Source organism: Remersonia thermophila, chromosome 4 (genome assembly GCF_042764415.1).
Source record: "Remersonia thermophila strain ATCC 22073 chromosome 4, whole genome shotgun sequence".
NCBI lineage: Eukaryota > Fungi > Ascomycota > Sordariomycetes > Sordariales > Chaetomiaceae > Remersonia > Remersonia thermophila.
This window is the reverse complement of record NC_092220.1, coordinates 1,529,075-1,550,786: the sequence shown is the minus strand read 5'-3', so window position 1 is coordinate 1,550,786 and position 21,712 is coordinate 1,529,075. Positions and strand designations below refer to the sequence as shown.

General features: G+C 60.0%; 6 protein-coding genes across 6 annotated transcripts; 5 read left to right on the top strand and 1 right to left on the bottom strand.

Moving 5' to 3' along the window:
* Nucleotides 1–1,009: 1,009 nt before the first annotated feature.
* On the top strand, nucleotides 1,010–2,400 carry VTJ83DRAFT_4568 (uncharacterized protein; the record flags this gene model as incomplete). Its single annotated transcript, XM_071011071.1, has 3 exons — nucleotides 1,010–1,073; nucleotides 1,132–2,287; nucleotides 2,352–2,400. The coding sequence occupies 3 exons, from the start codon at nucleotides 1,010–1,012 to the stop codon at nucleotides 2,398–2,400; spliced, it is 1,269 nt and encodes a 422-aa protein (XP_070866018.1).
* A 1,359-nt stretch (nucleotides 2,401–3,759) lies between these two features.
* VTJ83DRAFT_4567 (uncharacterized protein) lies at nucleotides 3,760–5,139 on the top strand (the record flags this gene model as incomplete). Its single annotated transcript, XM_071011070.1, has 3 exons — nucleotides 3,760–3,870; nucleotides 3,964–4,137; nucleotides 4,381–5,139. The coding sequence occupies 3 exons, from the start codon at nucleotides 3,760–3,762 to the stop codon at nucleotides 5,137–5,139; spliced, it is 1,044 nt and encodes a 347-aa protein (XP_070866017.1).
* Nucleotides 5,140–6,732: 1,593 nt separating this feature from the next.
* Nucleotides 6,733–8,389, top strand: VTJ83DRAFT_4566 (uncharacterized protein; the record flags this gene model as incomplete). The annotated part of the gene is made up of 4 exons (XM_071011069.1): nucleotides 6,733–7,000; nucleotides 7,385–7,763; nucleotides 7,876–8,070; nucleotides 8,143–8,389. The coding sequence occupies 4 exons, from the start codon at nucleotides 6,733–6,735 to the stop codon at nucleotides 8,387–8,389; spliced, it is 1,089 nt and encodes a 362-aa protein (XP_070866016.1).
* A 2,240-nt stretch (nucleotides 8,390–10,629) lies between these two features.
* VTJ83DRAFT_4565 (uncharacterized protein) lies at nucleotides 10,630–15,366 on the top strand (the record flags this gene model as incomplete). Its single annotated transcript, XM_071011068.1, has 1 exon — nucleotides 10,630–15,366. One exon carries the CDS (start codon nucleotides 10,630–10,632, stop codon nucleotides 15,364–15,366), a length of 4,737 nt encoding a protein of 1,578 aa, XP_070866015.1.
* A 562-nt stretch (nucleotides 15,367–15,928) lies between these two features.
* Nucleotides 15,929–17,102, bottom strand: VTJ83DRAFT_4564 (uncharacterized protein; the record flags this gene model as incomplete). Its single annotated transcript, XM_071011067.1, has 2 exons — nucleotides 15,929–16,099; nucleotides 16,269–17,102. The coding sequence occupies 2 exons, from the start codon at nucleotides 17,100–17,102 to the stop codon at nucleotides 15,929–15,931; spliced, it is 1,005 nt and encodes a 334-aa protein (XP_070866014.1).
* A 764-nt stretch (nucleotides 17,103–17,866) lies between these two features.
* On the top strand, nucleotides 17,867–21,197 carry VTJ83DRAFT_4563 (uncharacterized protein; the record flags this gene model as incomplete). The annotated part of the gene is made up of 4 exons (XM_071011066.1): nucleotides 17,867–19,891; nucleotides 19,980–20,551; nucleotides 20,609–20,730; nucleotides 20,803–21,197. The coding sequence occupies 4 exons, from the start codon at nucleotides 17,867–17,869 to the stop codon at nucleotides 21,195–21,197; spliced, it is 3,114 nt and encodes a 1,037-aa protein (XP_070866013.1).
* Between the last annotated feature and the right edge of the window lie 515 nt (nucleotides 21,198–21,712).

The following is a 21,712-nucleotide window of genomic DNA, read 5'->3' as shown; positions in this document are numbered from 1 at the left end:
GCTCGTGGGCCGGCCTGCAGGTGGTGAGCCGACATGGCAGCGATAGGGCTGCGAGGCTGAGCCCGCCAATGGATACCCGACCACCGAGCGTCGGCGCCGTGGCAGAACGGGCAATGTTGACGAAGTGCCCCAGTTGGTGATCGGCAAAAAGGCCTGGGGGGCCTGGGAGGACAGGAGCTGATGTGGTCAACACAAGATGGAGAGAAGCGACCAAGTGATGCGCGCGATGGTTAGGTAGCGTCCTGTCCTCGAAAAGCCCGTTCAGCCAAAGGCTTAGCCGCGATGCCCGCCCTCGTCGAGCCACATGCGCGGCAGAGAACCATGATTCGCTGCGGGGGGGCGTCTTCTTGTGCGGTTCGTTAGCGTATGCGTGTGTCACTCCGAGCGTGCTCCGCTCTCTGTAGGGCTTCCCGTCGTGCTTCTCTTCGCACCCCTGAGTTTCCCCTGATTTGTTCTGGTGTCGTGACCTGTGGGGAATCAAGGGCCCCACATTATCCCCCAAAAGTGACAAGCGGCGTTGGGGGTGGTCCGTGCTCCCCTCAATCGGTGCTACTGACAAGCTGTCGCCTCCAAATGTTGCTGTGTTGCCCCGGAATCACTGCCCCCGTCGTCTATCCAACCCCAGAATCGCAGATTGCCAGATTGTGTCCGGCTTTCAGATTCTACAAATCCTAATCGCATCGCGGGCCTCAATATCGCTGAACCGCGTTGCTTCCCACCCAGTATTCGTTTGAATTGATCTTCCAGGCTCCCCCGTGTTATTTTTGTGTGTGTTTTTTTTTCTGTCTCGGAGGTTGCCGTTGATCCCCCTGCGACGGAACAGCCAACCTGACCAAATACCCCCCCCCCCCCTGCGACGCCTGCGCGCAAAAGATTTCGCTCGTCGCGTCGCCCCGACACCCGACTCGAACTTGGTATCGCGATTCAAAATTGGCGACTCCTAAGCACATCGCATCGCCTCAGAACAACGTGTCGAGTTTCTTATACGTCGCAAGTTCGTGCAGCAGCCATGACGCGATCCAGAAGCCTGCCGGAGCGCCGCAACCACCTTCTCCTGGAGAACATCCCTTCTCGTACGTGTCCTCATCACAACCTGGTCAGATTTGCGTCGCGCCTAACTTCGCGCCACAGATGGTGAGCTGGTGGCTCGTCGCCGGCTAGGCCAGACACAGTTGACGGCGCGCATGGTGGCCTCGTCGCCCGGCGGCGAAGTGGTGGACACGTCGTCGCTCGGCGCGTTCGACTACGCGCATTTGCGTGCGCCGCTGCCCAAGGGCATCGTCTCCGGCATCTTCAAGCCGTCGCCGGCCAGCTACTTCCTCATGCGCCGCAGCCAGGACGGCTACGTCTCGGCGACGGGCATGTTCAAGGCCACATTTCCGTACGCGGCCGCCGAGGAAGAAGAGGCCGAGCGCAAATACATCAAGTCGCTGCCAACGACGAGCCCTGAGGAGACGGCCGGCAACATCTGGATCCCGCCCGAGCAGGCCCTGATCCTCGCCGAGGAGTACCAGATCCTGCCGTGGATTCGCGCCCTGCTGGATCCCGCCGAGATCGTGCCCAACTCCAGCGCCGACCCCAAGAAGATCACGGCGCCCCCCAAGTTCTACGCCCCCGAGCACGCGCTCCCGCCTCCGACCCCGAGCGCTACGCGCACCTCGTCGCGCACGCGCCGCTCCGTCAGCCCTGTCAAGTCCCTCTCCAAGCGCGCCATCGCGACCCCGCGGAAGCGTAGGACTGCTTCGTCGCAGTCTTCTGTCGCCACGACCGACTCGACCTCGCCAACCCTGGTCAACGGCGATGCGCCGTCCCAGACGCTGTCCGAGGAGGGTGACGTCAAGGTTGACTCGGTCGAGAAGGAGCACCCCGCCGCCCTCGAAACGGTCGAGGAGGAGCCCAAGATCAAGGTGCACGTGGACCAGGACGTCAAGGTGGACCAGGACGGCGAGGAGGTCAAGCACACAAAGGTCGACGTCGAGGTGCCCATTGTCGGCGAGCTCCCGTCGCGCGAGGACGCGGCCAGGATGATCGCCGAGGCCAAGGCCATGGTGGAAGCGGCCGTCGAGGCCGACAAGGAAGCCTCCGGTGCCGCGGCGGTCCCAGAAGGCAAGGGCAAGCGCAAGGCCGACGACATCGCCCAGGACGAGGAGGAGAAGGAGGGCGAGGAGGAGGCCGACGCGTCGCGCGCGACCAAGAAGGTCAAGACGGAGGCGGAGATCCGCAAGGAGAAAATCCGTAAGAGGGCCTTCTTCGGCCTCACTGCCACGGTTGCTGTGGGAGCGTTTGGGTAAGCACGCCACTCACCGTCACGCAAAAGCTGGACTCGCCCGTTTCTGACATGCAAAACACAGAGCGCTGCTCCCCGTTGTCGGGCCCTACATCTTTGGCGGCTCGCTATAAGCCATACCCCCCTCGTGACGTTCCATCGCGGCTCCCGTTCTTTCGTTAATCGCAAGGATTCCGGACACTCTCGCTGGCTGGCCCCCGTTCGACATCAAACCTGCACGCGGCACAGCATTCGGCTCATGCGGACTTTGTAATTGGAGACGGACACCTGGAGGATAAGGCCTGGGCGGATTTACGTCGTATTTCTGTTTGTCGTTGGTCGCATTTCGTATCCTTTCTTGCACATACACATACCCCCTCCCCTGCGGCGCTTGCCGCGTTCACACATTATACCAGACGGAGAGTTGAGATTTGGACAGGACCCTGCCATCTTGTGTTGGCGACGCAGGTGATGGATCGGCCGGCCTTCAAGCCGGGAGGGTGATGCGCGACGGCGAGCTGTCTGCTGTGCTCTGTGCTTGGGGCCGAGGATGGGCGTTCTGGACAACCGATTTCTTCTCCCTCTCATATCCCCTTTTGTAATGATGGACCTGGACTGCGCAGGCCCGGGCAGCCCACACTGAATTGTAGGAGTACGGCGTTTGTAGGGAAATGTCGAATGTGAGATACACCGAGCGCATGATCCTGATATGGTACTTGACTCCCGAACTCCATGCTTTGTCGTATGTGGTGGTGTTTTACGGAGGTACCTGAGCTCGTGTTTTCCTCGGGTCTCGGGGGAGAGAGAGAGAGCGTTCAGGGTTCGGGTTGGGGTTGATCCGCCCAATCTGTCCACCGCCCATCCCAATTGGGTTTGGCAATTTCTGCTGCACACAAAAGCTTTTTTGCCGACCGAACCGTTTTGGTCTTCTCTTCTTCAACATCCATTCTTCTCACATCCAAACCCAAGCCATGGGAAGCCCGAGGCCCTGACGAGGCGTCTTGAAGGGAGGGGGGACGGCGGGAGCTCCCGCCATCTTTCCCCCCCGACCCCGCTTGGAACCCTGCAGCTTCTCCAGGTTTTCCCCTTTCCCTTTGCGCTCGGCCCCAGCTTTTGGTCCGGTGACCCCATGGCTATCTGCCCACTCGCTCGAACGGGCGGTTGTTCGCGGGTGCGGCCTTTGGCCCCGGCAATGGCCGGCTCTGGGGAGCTCGGCTGCCCCGCCATACCGCTCCCTTCGACCGGGCGACACCATGGAAAAGGGAAACACAACACCGAACTCACCGGTGCCTCCGAAGCCGGTCGATTTTGTTCTGGGCGACTCGTTCCGAAGGTGCCGCGCTGTTGGTTTTAACGGCCCCGCGTCTTCGTCCTCGACTTGATCTTCTTTCTTCTCTTGTTCTTCTGCTGCCACTGATCTTCATTCCACCACTTCGCCCCGTCTCTTGGACGTCACCTTGAACCACCACGCCGAACTCCCTCAGCCCATCCCAATGAAGAACACGGTCAGGTTATGGCGTCCCGTCATCCGCGCCCAGCGCCGCGGGTTTGCGACCACGTCGCGGCGGCTGGATAACTACGCCTTTGTCGGCCTAGGGCAGATGGTACGTCCCCCATGGTCTTCGAAGTGGCCCAGTGCCACTGGTATTGGATTTCCAACCATGCAGGACATGACGCTGACTCGTCTTCTCCTTTAGGGGTATCAAATGGCGCGCAACCTCCAGTCGAAACTCGCGCCGAGCGACACAATCAGCGTGTTCGATGTCAACGCGTCCGTGGCGGAGAAGTGGGTGCAGGAAGCGAAGACGCAGCAGCCCGGCGGCGCGGCGCCCAAGGTCGCCCGGAATGCGGGCGATGCGGCGAGGGATGCGGTATGTTGATTCCCTCCTCCACCTCATCTCTTCCCTTGATTTGTGCAATCCCCCCACTCCCCGGGCTTCCATGATGAGTTTGTTTATCAATGACTGTTCTAAGTTGGGCCAGCTTGCTGGCCTTCTCATGATTATTGTATACAACAAAAGCCAATCCTCTGAGAAGCCCTAGCATGGTCAAATGCATCGCATTTCCACCGGAGATTTGCTGTCCTTGAGCGCTTGCTGACGCGAGTCAACCAGGATGCGGTCATCACTTGCCTACCAGAGCCGAAGCACGTCAAGTCGGTCTACGACTGCATCATTTTGACCTTGAATCGGCTGCAACACGACGAGCTTATCACGAGACCAAAACCGCGGCTGTTCATCGACTGCTCGACGATCGATCCGGCCACGTCACGCGAGCTCGCTGCTGCCGTGAAGACGGCCCTTCCGAACGGCCGGGGCAACTTCGTTGATGCCCCCATGTCTGGTGGTGTTGTCGGGGCGACCGCCGGAACCTTGACCTTTATGCTCGGATCACCACAGTGCCTCCTCGGCCGTATCGAGCCGATCCTCCTTCGGATGGGCAACCGGGTGTTGCACTGCGGTGCCCAGGGCGCTGGGCTCTCGGCCAAGCTGGCGAACAACTACCTGCTCGCGATTGAGAATATCGCGACGGCAGAGGCCATGCATTTTGGCGTGAAGTCCGGCCTGGACCCCAAGGTTCTTGCCAATGTGATCAACGTCAGCACTGGGAGGTGCTGGCCGAGCGAAGTGAACAACCCGGTGCCCGGTGTCGTGGAAACCGCGCCGGCAAACCGGGATTATGCGGGGGGGTTCGGCATCGGGCTGATGAGGAAAGATCTCCGGTTAGCGATGCTCGCAGCCAAGGAAGCCGGAGCAGAGTTGCCATTGGCCGACAAGGCGTCGGAGGTGTACGAGACGGTCGAGGCAGATGAGGGGTGCAAAGGCCGCGATTTTTCGGTCGTGTACAGGTGGTTGGAGGGGGGGAAGCGTTGATCAGCAGCGGCAGGTGTCTCAGAGCCGTGACCGTACGCTGCGATTTTGTATATACCAGGAGCATTCGGAGCATTGGGAGCGTTGACACAACCAAATATTCAGTACATATGTCTCGGTTCAAATCCTTACTGTTTTCATCGTTCGATTATCGAATGACCGTTTTGCCACCAAGGATGCAAGTCTGCATGCGTCTTGTTGTTCTAAGGACCGCATGCGTGAACGGGCAGCCCCTCCGCATCCGTAGACCATCGGATATGAGCCGAAAAGCGGCAACAACATGTGGTTGACGAAATGCTGGCATCGGGTTGGCGTGCATGGAAAATTCCCCGACTTTCCACAGCCCGGCAGCCCTGTCGCCCAGCGGCGGTGACCTGACCTAGGCTTCGACCCAGCACGCGGTTTTGTAGCACCACTGGACGAGGACCTTTCCCCTCACCCCGTTGCCTCCCACAGGTGACAACCCGCCCTCCTTTACCTCCGGAGTCGCGTCTCGGCTCTCTTGATATTGGGGAGCACAACCAATCGCACAACTCCTCACGCCGGTGTGACCGTATTCGGAATCGCAACAATTGCCGTGTCTTGCGACCTCTGCCCTCACTGATGAGGCTCCGAGGCTCACCACAATGGCTTCTCGCGCCGCACCGAGCCTCCGTGTTCACTGTCGGCCTGGCGCAACATGAGAAAAGCAATCCATGAACAACCGGAACCGAGCCCCGGGTGGCGGAGAAGACCGTTTATACCCTGCGGAGAGGGCGGTTGTCAACCTCACCACGGGCCTGGGTGGGGGGATTGAGTACCCGGGGGCCAAGGCCCTAGAACGGCCCAACCTTCTCCTCCCGATGTCCTTGGCTTGGAAGCCCAGTGGTGTCATTGCGACGGTGTTGCATCCGAGACTGTGTTGACTGCGACTGTGACGCGCCTTACATGCCATGCAGTCTTCCTGGTCTTCTTGGTCTTGGTCCTCTCGAGATAAGCAGGAAGAAGGATCCCGGTTGGATCGACAAAAAGAGATTGACCAGCGAGAGGGAGGAAGGCCTGCCTGATGATATAAGTGGCTTTGCAGCCCTGCCCTCTGCTTGCAGTTGTTCGCGAGAGCTGGGCCCTCTAGGTACACACAGTCGGCACGCTCAGGTAGCCTATGTTTTCCTGACAGCGTCGGAGGGTTCAGCTTTTGTGCTGTCCTCGCACCAGGCCACCAATATCCCGTGCGTTGCTTGCAGAAGCTGGCGCTAACGGGATCGAGCGTGAGGCTATCCATCCAAGACAGAGCTTCTTCCGGCATCACAATTTTCGGGTTCGAGATCCCGCTACAGCCAGCCTATCTCCCTCCCCTGCCAATTGAGACATAGTCTCGGAGTGATTTTTTCCCTGGCAGGTGAAGACGGACTCGACCTGATTGTTTTTTCCCCTGACGTCTGTCGGCCTCTCCATGCTTTGTACATTATCAACCGCCTGACCAAACGAGAGCAACTACTTGAATCGAGGAGCTGCAGCTAGCAACGCCAAACCCCCAGACACGGACGACCTACCTACCTCCCAAGGTATTTGCCAGCTGAGAACCCCCCCCCTTTTCTTTTTCACCACGTCGCCGCCATGGGTTTAGAGCAATACTTTCCCCCGGGGACCGACGAGGACACCATCCAGGAGGCCATCTCAAAGTACTACTATTCGTGCACCGAGGTCACCCCCACCTGTCCCGTTGAAAACACCGCCCTGGGCTACTTCCCCAACAAGGGGATCAACGTCTTCTTTGCCATTGGGTACTTTTTGGCGATGGTGACCGCGCTCGTGCTGGGGATTCGTACCAAGACGTGGAGCTATACGGGTTTTCTGGCGGCGGGATGTGCTTTGGAGGCTGCTGGTGGGTTATATCTTTCTTTTCTCTCTCTCCTATGCCATCGTTCCCTCGCCACCGGGTTTCTCTTTCTGCTCACTTTTCTCCTCTTCGCTGCCGTGTTTTCCTCTGATTCTTACTTGTTTCACTGGAGGGTGTCCCTGATCGTGAGAAGAGCGTACTGGGATGAGAGTGTTCTCTCCAGCTGCTTAACGCGTAGCGCCAGGAGGCTACCCAGGGGTTGCTCAACCGCCGTGGTGATGAGCAACGAGCCTGAAGAGAAGCGAACCTTGGAGCTTCGAGAGAGCCACGAGCACCAACCCCGGGTTATCCCTATCACGCATTCTCGTCGTGCTTTTCTCGCTCAGATAGGGTGCTCCTGATTCCGTTGTCTAATCCTCCCGATCCTAGGCTACGCCGCCCGCGTCCCCCTCTCCATCAACCCATGGAACAAGCACGCCTTCGAAACCCAAATCATCGCCATCATCCTAGGACCAACGCTTGTCTGCGTCTCCATATACTTGACGCTCAAGCACGTGTGCCTGGCGCTGAATCCGGCGCTGTCGCGTGTGCGTCCGCAACGGTACCCTTTCATCTTTGTGCCGCTCGATCTTTCGTGCTTGCTCATCCAGGCCATCGGCGGCGCGCTGGCCGCCAGCGGCGCGCTGACCAACATGCGGGTTGTTCAGCATGGGAATCGGTGTATTATCTCGGGGATCGTGCTGCAGATGTTGGTGTTGGGGTTCTTTGGTACGGTGGCGGGGGAATATTTTGTGAGGACTGCGAAATGGTATGTGTTGAATGCCGGGCCCATGCTATTGTTGCAGACCCTGTGCTCCTAATGTCATCTTGGGGTATGGTTTCCATGGGATCGAGGGACCGTGGCTGACAAGACGGGACAGGATCCAATCCGGCCAAGCCGACGCAGAGGTGGTCGAGCTGTGGAAGAACAAGAAGTTCCGCATGTTCACATACGCCGTCGGCGGGGCATACAGCGGCATCTTGATACGATGCATCTATCGCACGATCGAGATGGCGGGCGGATGGGGGAACCACATCATGCAGGACGAGCCATCCTTTATCGTGCTCGAGGGATTGTAAGTCCGTCATGGAACATTCCCCGGGGGCCCACATGGACACGGTGCTGATACCCGATCTTTGACGAACAGCATGGTCCTGATCCCTTTCATTCTTCTCGCCATCTTCTCGCCCGGCTATTTTTTCCCGCAGATGGCAGCTCGCATGTCGGCCCGCAAGGGGCGCGGAACGAGCGACAGTGAGAAGCATGCCGGGTCGCCGCCGGCTGAGAGCGAGAAGCCAGGAGGTCATCACAACACGACGACGAGCGGGGACGAGACGTCTCCAGCCAGCGAGACGTTGGTGGTGGAACCTGCGTCTGTCAAGACTGAAGCCTAGGATGGGGGACTGGTTGACGGAGACGGGCCGTGTCAAGATTTTAGCATCTTAGCGCCTGCTTGGAACGCCACTCTAGCTCGATGCGCTGATACTCGACGTTCAAGGGTTTATTTATATATATATATATCTATGGGACTGGCTGGATCAAAGGAACAAAACCTGGGCACAAATGGTCAGTAAACGTTGGAAGACTTTACCAGGTCACTTGGCTGTGGTGTCATTGCTTGGACTTTATGGACCAACCTTGAGCTATGTCTCGCAGGCCGCAGATCGATGTCATCCTGATGTACCACTGGTGCAGAGGTCAGAGGAGTCCGTACTTGTCCGTTCGTAACCAGTGGGAAAACAAAAAAGGAACTGCGTCAGAGTGCATTGGCAATCAGAGCCAAACAAGAGCTCAGTACCTAAGTCGGTACGTAATTTGCCAGGAAACAAATTGTTCACCAACCACTGGTTTACATTCCATCTTCTTTTGTTCCAGAAGGTCCTGCGAGATATCGAGATCGGCGCATGGTGTATCAACAGACATGCATCGAAGATTCCATAGTGTTCATGATCTTCATCTTGGCTACCCTCGTGTTTACTTAGCGAGGTACCACCCTACAGGACGCCTGAGAGAAGCGGCAGGGTGTCCACATGGCGCGCCGCAAAATTTACAGACAAATACCAAAGGGTCTGGGACCGACGAACGAGGATTTGCGCGCCTCGGGCGTTGAGGTAATGGACTTTGCGACCGGAGCCGAGACCCGGGGAAAAGCGCAGTTGGAAGCAAAGGCCGGTAGGAGGTGATGTGGATGAGAAGTGGAATGCTATGCCGGTCCAGTGCCTACACAGTAGGGGAGCTGAGGCGTAATGGGTCGCCCCCCCATGTGGAGGAGCAGGAGGACGGCATGGGGGAAAAGGAAGAGAGGGATGGCCAGGTAAGTCCGGAAAGCGGGTTACCATGGATCATGGAGCTGAAAGTAGGGCATGAGAAGTCAAAGATTGAAAGTCAACAATAGTCAGGGGCTTGTTGTTGGGTGGGATACGAAGGAAAAGGGTGAAAGGCACTGGTGCAACTCGCGCGGGCTCCATTGTAGAGAGATTAAGGGAGTCTTAGAGCATTGATGGTGGAGAGGCAGCAACCAAAAAAACCAAAAGCAAAGCCATATCCACTAGCAATACAATGGCATTGTCAGGAAGCACACCATGTCGCAAGATGATTTGTGACACATCGCCGTATATTTATTGACCGTGGGGTTGTTGACGTCTGCCCGCCCTGTCCTGGAAGATGTCCTGGACGGTGTCCTGGACGATGAGTGATCGACATGACATGTTTGATGTCTCGTGCCGCCGACCAGGTTGTCGGCAATTCCCGGCCCCCCCCCCCCCCCCCTCCCCGCCTGGAACTCCAAAATGTGGGGTGGCTGGAGACGGCCAGGGTCCGGTCCATTTGGGCATCGACCGCCGGACATTCACCATCCACCTCATCCACATCCTCACCGACGATCTCGGCCGTTATTATCGTTAGTTGCTTCCAGATGCTCCCCCCCTCTCGATCTTGATTTGATCGGGAGCTTGCGTTCGCTGCCCACTACACACACGGCCTCCCCGGCCTGTACTTTTACTCTTCGTTTTCAATCTTTCACGTTGACATTTTGCCCAACTTTGTTTGCCCTGTATTTTCTCCCCACCTCGACCCCAGGTGGCATCACGCCACTCCTACTAGTATTCGGGCCTCTTCAACCCATGCACAAGCATACAACGCTTGTCCCCCAGCAAACTGCATCCCAGGCCTGATCGGCGATTTCGTTCGATCCAGGTCCCTTCGCAGGGTACTTCCCGGTTCCGCCTTTGTTTACTTTCGCTCCCCCCCCTCCAAAAAAAACCGAGAAGCGCCAATTCCACTGTCGCATCCGCCGCACGTGCGTCTCAACCTGCAGCCACCGCAGCTGGTGGTTTGCCTGCATCGCTGATCGCAGAGCCGGGCCACAATAGCCTGTCGTGTCCAGGGAAACAGCAAGCACTGCGCCCCCGTGTTTACGCTCCTTCAACTGCTGTTCGTCTTCGACGTAGCTTGTTGCGACCTTGCCTTCGCCTTCCTGCCCGACGGTATTGTCGACGTCGAGTCCCTTTTCTGCCATCCTCAACCCCGCCACGACCGACCCGCCCCCCCAAGCGCAACGGCCCAACCGGCGGCCTCAAAATCCTTCTCCCTCATCCCCGCCGCGATGTACAGCATCACCGCCGTATAAACGACCATGGTTCGTGTAACGGAAGAGCTGGCGCTCTCGCCAGAGCACCTCACTCTTTTCTACGCCCACGATCCGCTCCTTGGGAACCTTCCGATCCTCATCTTCCACGGCCCCTCCACCACCGCCAACTACACCCTCAACAGCTCCAGAATCCAGGTCCACATCTACAGTCCCGCCGGCTTCCAGTCCTACCCTCGCATCACCGTCTCACCCAACTCTTCCTTTTACAGCGCCGTCAACTACCTTCCGCGGGAATTCCAGGGCGATGAGGTCAGCCGAGGCCTGGCCTTTGGCCTGTTCAAGTACTTCAGCGAGCTGCCAGAAGCCGTCAAGAACCACCTCAAGAACCAATACCCCGCCCAGCGCCCGGGATCCGCCCCGACCCTGTTCGGCGAACAGCATGCGGCCGACCTTGCCAAATCGGCGGTGCTGGCTGACAACGCGATCGAGATCATGGGGGTTCTGGAATATGCTCTGCGCCCCCAGCATGTGAGCAACGTCGACGTGGATCTTGTGCTGCCGCCCGGCTCCATCGTCCCCCTTGACGGCGCCGACTTTGACGAGGTGCCCGACGACGAGGACGACATCTACGACCCGACTCTGCGTCAGTACACCGGATATGCTCCTCTGGTGAAGCTCTTTGGCGAGCCCGTGTTTCTCCCCACGTCCAAACTGCGCCGGGCGCCCTCAAGACCGGCCTCGCTGAGCCGGTCCAAATCCTTCTCCAAGAACCACAAGGTCGAGCTGCGAATGAAGATGGGGGAGCTGGTCGATACGGAGGAGCGCTACGTCTACAAGCTGAGCGAGCTGGTGAACAACATCGCCAACGACTTCCGACAAAAGGCCAAGGAGCGCCCGACCGACAGCATCAGCCCCGGCGAGGACGAGCTCGAGAAGCTCTTTCCCAAGTCCGCCGATCGCATCCTCGAGAACAACACGGCGTTTATGGAGGCGCTCCGCAAGCTCATGGACGAGACCGAGGAGGAGGCCCTCCGGGATATGGAGCATCCGTACGCGCGGCCGCCCGGTTCCCACAAGGGCAAGGATCCCACCGGCGTCGTGGCCATGGCCAAGATTTTCCTCGAGTGGTTTCCCAAGTTCACCGACTGCTACCAGGACTACATCCGCGCGAGCCAAAACTTCCCGCAGCTCCTGAATGCCTTCCTCGACAAGCAGTCGAGCTTCCGGCAGCGCGTCGTCCAGACGGGCGAGCAGACCGTGCGCTCCCTTCTCATCGAGCCGGTCCAGCGCCTCCCCCGCTACAGCTTGTTCATCGACCAGATCGTCTCTTGTCTCCCCATGATGCACCCTGCTTTGCAGCCATTGCTTCGCGCAAGAGACATTATCACCAACATTTGCTCCATGGACGAACCGCTCCCGGACAAGCCGCACGTCACGAACCGCCTTCGTGCCATGGTTGAGAGCTGGCCGACAGACCTCGAGCCCCAGGGACGACTGATTCTGGCCGCCGACATCATCGAGCTCGCCGCTCCCTACGTCGCGGTGTCGCATAACCACGAAGGACCAGATCGGTCGGGGCTGCTGCTTCTCTTCTCCGACTGCATTGTCGTCGTTCAGAAACGAGGCAACTCTGGCATGACAGGCCGCGAGTTCCTGCGGGAGATCGACAAGCCTTCCCCGGCCGGTCTGCTTGCGTCCATGACCAACGCCGCCGGTGGGCCTGGGAACTACGAGCTCACGTTTGCCGGCTGGCACGCCCTGGCCGATGTCCGATTCACGGAATCCGCCGACGGCCGGTTGATATGGATGACGTCGGCTCAGGAGATGAAAGGCGTCCCGGCGGACGGGCCCGTGAGCAAGGCTGCGACGTCGCGGTGCTTTCTTCTTCAGGACAATTACGAGGGAAAGGCTGGCAAGCTAGGCGAGGAGATCGTCCGGGCTCGCATCGAGGGGCGGTTTTCCGAGAAGGAGAGGGAAAACCCTACCTGGACGCTGCGGACAGTGAAGATGCAGGATAACAACCTCGGCCTACACGCGGCGGTGTTCCAGGAGGGTGCCACACAGCTTATCGAGGGACGGAGGGAGCCAGCGCCCATCCGGATCGTTTTGGACAACGACAAAGGCACCAAGGGAGCGCCCGTCGGTCATTACGGCGTCGAAATCGTGGTTGAGGTCCGGACCGGCGATATGAAGAGGGTTTCGATGACCACCATGGGATTGAGCGGCAAGAAATTTATCGACGACATTGCTCTGGAAGACTTTATCCCAACACTATCGCGCAGGATCGTGCAGCTACTCGGCATCCAGTTCAGCGGCGCTAACCTGAGGCTCGTCTCCGCCCTGGTCTCGTACCACACCAAGGTTCTTGCCGCCATGCACGTCGGCACCAAGGTAGAAAAGAGCTCGCGATCATTCCTCTCGTCGTCGCCGGTCAAGATGCTCTCGAGCCTCTTGGGTGGGACCTCGGCGAACTCCAGCACCACATCTCTCGAGAACACGGGCACCTACGGGTCCAGGCACAGGCGGACACGCTCCAATAGCACCAGAGACGTGACCATTATATCCGGATCGCTCAAGGACAGGCTGATGGAGATCCCCCAGCTTACAGTTGAGGAGGAGCTGCCTGAGAACCCGCTGGTGCGACTTGAGCAGACCTTCACGGGCTACGTGGCCAACCTGCAGGCGCGCAAGGGCTACTTTATCGGCCGCACCCTGCTCAACCGCGACATGGTCGACGAGCTTGCCGTCAACGACCTCTACAATCGCCTGATCGAGTTCCCGTTCGATCTAGACGCCGCCTCGGAGCTGGGGACCGAAGTCATCTTTGCGGCGTTTGAAAAGTTCATCCGCATCGCCTGGCGCGAGCAGATGGGACCGGTCATGTCGAAGGAGCACCTCGAGGCGCTTCAGGTGCGCCTGTCCAAGAGGGTGGTTGGCGACTTTGCCGATTTTGTCCGTTTTCTGTTCAACGACATGGCGCCGCAGAACCGCCGTGCTTTCGTCGCGCTCATCAAGCTGCTGGCAGACTTGCTCGACGGGTGCGGAAACGACGGCGACAGGGGAGCCTTGACGCTGGCATTTGCCGAGCTTCTGGTCGACGACGGCAACGCCTCCGACTACATCAATCTTTTGGACCGCCTCGTCGAAGACTGCGAGCGCATCTTTGAGAAAGCCGAAGTGACCGACCCCACGAGCCTGCTTCTCAAGAGCTACGAGTCTCTGGCTGCGAGCAACCGGAGCCTGAGGTCAATGACGGGGTCCGTCAACTCCAACACGTCGTCTCTGCGGCGCAAGCTGGGGTTCGACACGCTCTTGCGGCAGAACAGCAAGACGGAGGCGGACCGGCCGTCGGTTTGGCGCACGCTAAGCAAGCACGGAAAGTCGCCCAGCTTGGAGATCGGCAGCTCGTCCAAGGCTAGCCGGTCAAAGTCGGTCGACATGGGGAACAACTACACCCTTCCCCACCGGCTCCGTCGCCCGGGATCCCGCGACCGTCCTCCCGTGGCCGGCGCCTTTGACGACATCGGACACCGGCCGACCAGCTCGTACCGGCTCGAAACGATTGGCGAGCCTGACGTTCTCGTCTCGTCGGATCGCAAGCTCAAGAAAAAGCGGCGTAGTTCGCTGTCCGACCTCAAGTCGCTCATGGCGGCGGCGAGCCTTGAAGACGACGACGATGACGATGACGACGAGGAGGAGGAGGAAGAAGAAGAAGAAGAAATCCCCCCGGCGCTCATGCCCTTGCGTATCAACCGGCAGCCGACGGCCGAGAAGTTCAACTCAGTCCCACGACCGCCGTCGCCTTCCAAGCTCCCTATCAGCCCGCAGTCGCCGATGCACATTTTCCGCTCGTCCAGGGACAAGCAGTTTAGCGAGAACTCTTCCACCGAAACGTTTCAGCCGCTGGTGGCGCCGGACGACATGGCCGAAGGCGAGAAGCCCACGCCGCTGAGATTGCGCGCTAGGACCATGACCATCTCGCAGATCCCGACCCTCCGGCCACCGTCGCGCATCCCCGCCCCTCCGACGCCCGACTCGCCCATCCGCCCCTCTTCCAGCCCCGGGAAATCACCAGGCACGTCCGTTACCAGCATGAACCCCAAGCTCCGCCTCAACTCGCCACAAAAGCTCCGGGAGCGCTTGCAAATGGAAAAGAAGGCGGTGGAAGAGGCCGACGCCTCCCTCCGCACGGAGCTCTCGCGCATCTCCGAAGACATGACACGCATCCACTCCACGCTGCCCCGCTCGTCAACGGTCGACATCCGCCGCCTGAGCGCCGCCGTCCGCAGCCTCGAGGAGCACGTCCCGCAGGTCCTGCAGGAGCTCGACGAGCGCCAGGCGGCGATGCAGCACGATGTCGAGGCCAGCCTGCGCGCATCGGAGGCCAAGGTCAAGGCGATCGACCAGCTGTACAAGGAGGCCACCGCGGAGAACGAGCTGCTGTACGAAAAGTTCAACTCGGAGCTGGCCAAGATTGTGAAGGCGCTCAAGGGCAAGGGGAGGGAGGACAAGGAGGAGCTGGTTGCGCGCTTGAAGGAGGCGTGCGACGAGACGGCAAGGGTCAAGAAGGAGAATGCGCGGCTGCGGCGAGAGATGGCGAGCCTGAGGGTTTTGGTCAAGGGGGTCACTTCTACGTCTTCCTCGACCGATGGCGCCTGTGCCGGAGCAAGCACGTTGCTCCCGGCGGCACCGGTAACGAGCAACGGTACCATTGCTGCCTCTTCTACGACGACGACGACGACGACGACAACTGCGGGTGGCGGGAGCGGGGAGGGGAGTTAGGTGATCGCTGAGGTGGTGGGGTGGGTGTTGCTGTGTTATGGGGCGTTGGTGTTGGTGCTGGTACCGGACTGGCGAAGAAGGCGATGGCGGTGGCAACGAGTGTTTTGTTCTGGCTTGGTCAAAATGCTGGCGGGGGTTTTGGGAGGGCGTTGACGGGTCACTATGGGTCGGTCAGGGTTGCTTGTTTTGTTTTTGCGGGCTCTTCTTCCTCGGGTTGGGTCAGGTTTGATGCTTCACTTCTTGTGGATGACGTTGATCGCGATCATTCTATTTTATGTTCATTCTTGTTCAGATACCGTTGCTTGGAGTCTGTTGGTCTCTCTCTTTCTCTCTCTCTCTCTCTCTCCCTCCGAGTGTGGTTGCAAGGCGCATTGACTACGACCGGCATTTCCGTTGTTGGCATGGTTCATTTGTAGCTGTCGTGTTGCATTGCGAGGAGTACATACATACTGAAGATCAGAGAGTCAAGTTGAACATGAACACCGGTATGTAATAGATCCTAAACTCCCAGAGCCCCCCATTTCGTCACGTCGTGTCATTTGTAAGGGAGGTACGCGATGGGCTAGGCGCCGCGCTTCTGACCCTCCGCTGCTATTTTGGTGAGCACCTCCTTTGCCTGGCTCTCCTCCACCCAGCACTCAAAGAACAGCGGCCCAGCCTCGACCGACCGAATCGGCCGCGTCTTGACACCGCCGAGATCCTCACCGGCTGCCGATCTAGCCCTGCTCTTGGGCTGCAGGTTCGGTTCGGAGGGGATCCAAGATTGCGGATGCTGTTGACGACCACCGCCTCGCAACCCCCCCAACATGTTAGCCACCGTCTCCAAAACAAAGCAAAACACCATGCCCGGAACAGACGGGTAGGCAAGCAAGGCATCTTGGATACAACGAAAGGCAACCTACCCCAATCGGCGCGCTTCCCTCGTGCCCCAGCTCCACCGCCACGGTGAACCCGCACCCTTCCACGGGCAACGGGCCCATCGCCTCCGCCGTGCTGGCCATTCTTCTCAAGACCCCGCGAAGCTGCTCGTCGAGGTCGGGCCAGGAGAACCGGGCGTTGTGCGGGTCGGGCGCCAGGTGTCGCTCGCGGGCTTCTTCGGAGCGGGCGTCGCGGGCGAGGACCCGGCTGAAGGAGGCCATGGCTTTGGAGGGATGGTGGGTGTTGGTGGTTGCGCCTGCCGTGGTTGTCGGGTAGTCGGGGTCGAGGGTGTCGGGCCAGCGTGGGAAGTTGGCGGTGGAGATGAGCCAGCGTTCGAGAACCGTTCCGCCGGGTGGCGAGGATGGAAGCTCGGAGGCTTTGCGAGGGGAGGAGGGGCGGCGGATGGGTCGGGAGGAAGATTGCGGCGGTGGCGGCGGTGGTGATGGGGCGGTGGTGAAGGGGGAGTGGATGACGATGGCGATGCGCTCGACGTGGCCTTCGGCAAGCTGGATGGCGACGGCATCGACGGCGTCGCGGATCCAGGCACATACTTTGGGGTGGCGGTTCTGGTGAACCGGGAGGTTGTAGGCACGGGTGGAGAGAAAGGTGGATTGCGGGTAGATGCTGCGGTAGTAGAGGATGTTGTGGATGGCGATGGTGAGGAACGTGTTGAAGGATGTCAACAGGATGTGCGAGTGGTCCAAAGGGAGCGAGTCGTCATCGGGGTCGCCATCCTGTGCATGATCGGGTGGCTGTGGTTGTGCTGGTGGGGGTAATGGTGATGAGGAAGAGGAGGAGGATGGCGGCGGTGGTGACATTGTGTGTATCTATTTATCCTTTGCGTAGTCTGGTGTGGTGTGGTGTACTTGTAGTGTGTGGTCTGGTGTGGTCCGGCATGACCCGGGGTGATGTGGCGTTGGAGACATGGAGACAAGGCCGACGGATTGAATCGCGGGGCAATTTTGGGAGACGCGACGGAAAAGCAGGCAACGCGACGCCAGAGCAGGTGACCAGCCAGAAGAGCCAGAACAGGCAGAACAGGCAGAACGGACAAAAACGGTCAGCTCTGCTCACCGCCTTCCCATCCAGCCTCGTTCAACCCCTCCGCCCCGCAATAAATTACATGTCGATACGCGGTACGCGTTCCCCGTCCGTCTCCACCGTGGATCGTGTCCCGCGGCTTCACATTGGTTGTTACCCCACATCAGCACCGCTTCAACTTGAAGATAGCTACACAACTTCACCATCCCTCCCTCCCTCCTCCCTCCCCCTTTGGGTCTCGGGTTTTGGGCAAAGTCCTTAATTTCTTGGACATTCTCGACAACATAAAACAAAAAAACAACAAAACAAACCGTCAATCAGCCGAATCTCCAGCCTCGAGGATACACGTGGGCGGGGTGTTGGTCTGTTTGACGAGACTGGATCAGGTACCCTGACGAGCAACCCACGGAGCAGAGGGCACAGTAAAACCACGTCCGCCCATTCTTTCTCCTGACACTTGACAACAGATACCCAAAACAAAAAAACAACAAAACAACACTCAACAAGCCACCACCACCGAAACCGCTCAAGAGCCGCCAAGATGGATGAACAGCTCGCCCAGCTCCTGGCCAACACCCACGACAAAAATGAGGGTCCCCGCAAGCAGGCCGAGCTCGACCTCATGCACGCCCAGCGGAACCCCGAGTTCCCGCTGTCGCTGTCGCGCATCGGCGCTCACACCGGGGCCCCCATCCACATTCGCCAGTCGGCCCTGTCGTATCTCCGCAAGTTCATCGAGAAGAACTGGGCCCCCGACGATGCCGGCAGCGGCCCCCAGATCCCCATCCCCGACTCGACCAAGGACTACCTGCGCAACGCCATCCTCGAGCTGGTGCTGAGCCCCGAGGACGAGCGCAAGGTCAAGGTCGCCGCCAGCTACGTCGTCTCCAAGATCGCCATCGCCGACTTCCCCCACCGCTGGCCCGCCCTGCTGCCCGCCGTCCTCGGCGTCATGCCCGCCGGCACTGACGCCCAGCTCCACGGCGCCCTGCGCATCCTGCAGGACCTGGTCGAGGAGAGCCTCAGCGACGAGCAGTTCTTTGGCGTCGCCCGCGACATCATCCAGGCCTGCCACGACGTGGCCCTCAACGAGAAGCGCAAGGAGACGCACCGCAGCCTGGCTGTGCTCGTCTTCCGCAGCTGCTTCGACCTGATGGACATCGTCAAGGACGACCACAAGAGGGAGGTCAAGGCCTTTGCCGAGCAGGTCCTCGCCGGGTGGCTGCCCTTCCTGGAGCAGGTCATCAAGTCGCCTCTCCCTCCCCTCCCCGCCGACACGAGCGCCCAGCCCGAGACCTGGTACGGCCCGGTCGCCCTCAAGGATCAGGCCATCAAGACCCTCATCAAGATCCGCTCCGTCTTCCCCTCCATCCTCGTGCAGCAGAGCCTGGCTCTCTTCACCGCCACCTGGGAGGAGCTGTCGCTGCTGGCCCCGGCGTACCAGGCCCTCTTCATCGACTCCAACGCCCAGAACCGCCTCGAGGACATCGACGGCCTGCCCTTCACGCTTGACTTCCTGGTCCTCGACGAGCTCGACTTCTTGAACCAGTGCCTGCGCGCCCCGCCCGTGCAGAAGCAGCTCGCCGCCGAGATCAAGGCGCGAGGCGCCGTCCACGACACCCCCTGGGTTCTGGATCTCATGAGCCTCCTCGTGTCGTACTCGCAGATCACCCAGGAGGAGGAGGGTCTCTGGGACATTGACGTGTCACTGTACCTGGCCGAGGAGACATCCGTGTCGTCCAACTACACGGCTCGCACCGCCTGCGGCGATCTCATCATTAAGCTGGCCGAGTGGCTCGACAAGGCCGCCCTCGAGGGCCTGTTCGCCTTCACCAAGACGCTCTTCTCCACCGAGGGCACCAGCTGGCAGCGCAGGGAGGCCGCCTTGTTCCTGTTCAGCGCCATCCTCAACGACTTTGTCGACGTTGAGAAGTCGGTGCCCCCCGAGATCGCAAATGCCTACCTCGAGCTTGTCGGCTATGCCATCAACCGCGAGGACGAGCCGATGCTGCGCGCCCGCGGCTACCTCGTTGCCGGCTCTCTTGCGCACGTCTACCAGCCCGCCGCCGCCCTGCTCAACAACGTGATTCAGGCCGTCACCCAAGACGACTCGGAGCTGGTCCAAGTCGCTAGCGTCAAGGCCATCGAGGGTTTCGTCCGCGGCGGCGTCTCGGCCGACCGCCAGGTCCCCGTCCTCCTGGCCATCCAGGGTTTCCTCGAGTCCCGGGATCTCAGCGATCTCGAGGATGCCGATGACCTTCTGGTGACGCTCCTCGAGACCCTGCGCAGCACCATCAGCCTGGACACCCGGATCGCCATCCAGCCCGACAGCAAGGCCCTCGACCTGCTGTTCCTCATCGCCAAGCACGGCGCCGCCAACTTCCACGTCAGCCTGATCGTCTGCGAGACCTTTGAGGATGTTGCCAGGACGTTCAAGGACAACGAGGGCCCGCTGAGGGATATGGAGCACCCTCGCTTGTACGCCGCGCTTTGCGGCAAGGTCCTGCCCTCCATTACGGGCACTTTCGATGTTGCCAACCTGACCCAGGACGACCCTCTCGTCACGGTTCGTTGCTTTCTCTCTCCCCCCTTCTCTCTCCGTCCCTGTCTCTCTCCCGAGCCTCTTCGTGGGCTGACCGACCTGTTGCCGCCAGCTGGCCGCCGATCTGCTGTCGCTCCTCGTGCAGTACGGCTCCGAGCCTCTCCCCGACGGCTTCGTCGCCGCGACGCTCCCCAAGCTTCACCATGTTCTGATGACGTCCACCGAGGGCGAAATCCTCCGGCCGGGCGCCGAGGCCCTCAAGTTCATGCTCATGCATGACCATAAGCAGGTCTTCAGCTGGAGCGACGAGACGGGCCGGTCCGGCTTGGAGGTCTGCCTCCGCGTCATCGACCGCCTTCTCGGCCCCGGCATCGAAGACAATGCCGCCTCCGAGGTGGGCGGCTTGGCGGCCGAGCTCGTCGAGAAGGCCGGCCACGAGCGGCTCGGCCCCTTCCTCCCTCAGCTCCTCCAGGCGGTGGCGACGCGTCTTGAGACGGCCCAGGCGGCCCAGTTCATCCAATCTCTGATCCTGGTGTTTGCGCGGCTGTCGCTCGTCGGCGCTCAGGATGTCATCAACTTCCTCAGCGAGATCCAGATCAGCGGCCAGGTTGGCCTGCAGGTCGTGCTGAGCAAGTGGCTGGAGAACTCGGTCAACTTTGCCGGCTACGACGAGATTCGGCAAAAGTAGGCCTACCCCTATTCCCCTGTTTTGGTGTCGAGACAGCGCTGACATTTGTGCAGCGTCATCGCGCTGTCCAAGATCTACTCCCTCAACGACTCCCGCCTGGCGCAGACCATGGTCAAGGGCGACCTCATCATCGAGAACACAGGGAGGATCATGACACGGTCGCGGGCGAAGCTGCGTAGGTTCCCTCCTCCTTCTCTCCGCCTTTTTCCCTTGCATCTCCCTCCAGCTGACCTTTTTTCCTTCCCAGACCCCGACCGATACACCATCATCCCTGCCCCGCTCAAGATCCTCAAGGTCCTCATCGAAGAGCTCGTCTCGGCCTCGGGCATCCAAGCCGCCTCCAACCTCGCCGCCGCCGCGGCAACCGAGCTCGCCGACGAGGACCTGGACGATGACGATGGCGACGACGGCTGGGAGGACGAGCCCGACGACGCTCTCGATCTGGCGCTCGGCAGCACCAAGTCGGACCTGATGGGCTGGGCCGAGGGGGCCGGAAACCAGCGCCAGCGCGACGACGAGACGCAGGCGTATCTGGTGGACTTCTTCCTGAGGGCCGACGCCGAGAACATTGCGGGCTTCCACGACTGGTTGGGCATGCTGAGCGAGGATGAGAAGAGGAAGATTAAGGAGGCGGCGCGGTAGAGCAGCCCGCTTCCGGACGAAGGCGGCGGCGGCGGCGGCGGCGGCGGCGGCGACGGCAGCGAGCGGCCGAGGCCGTGGCTGCTTGCGGGAACGAACCTGCGGGAGATGCAGTGGCGGAGGATCTCGCGGGAGGGGGCGGTCGACAAAGTGTTGCGTGAAGAGCCCCGCCAAATATAGTAAGCAGGACGGTGGGAACCAGGTGATTATCTTTTTTGGATGCGATGGCGTACAACGTTAGAGGAGAGTACGCGCATCAGGTAGCTGGCCAGTGATTCGCGGTATCCTAGATGGGGGAGTATAAACAGAGTTGATAATCCGATCGGAATAGCGGACGGGGTGGATACGAGGTCAAAGGGCCGAGGTCGAGGATCGCGGTGGGTTGTGATATCGTTCATGGGCCTTATGCCGACAAAGCCACCCCCAAAGTGTAGCAGTAAGGCTGGAGGTATATAACTACACAGCTGGTAATCGTGTCCATCAGCTGCTGAGAAAGTGGTAATAATTCCTAGTACATA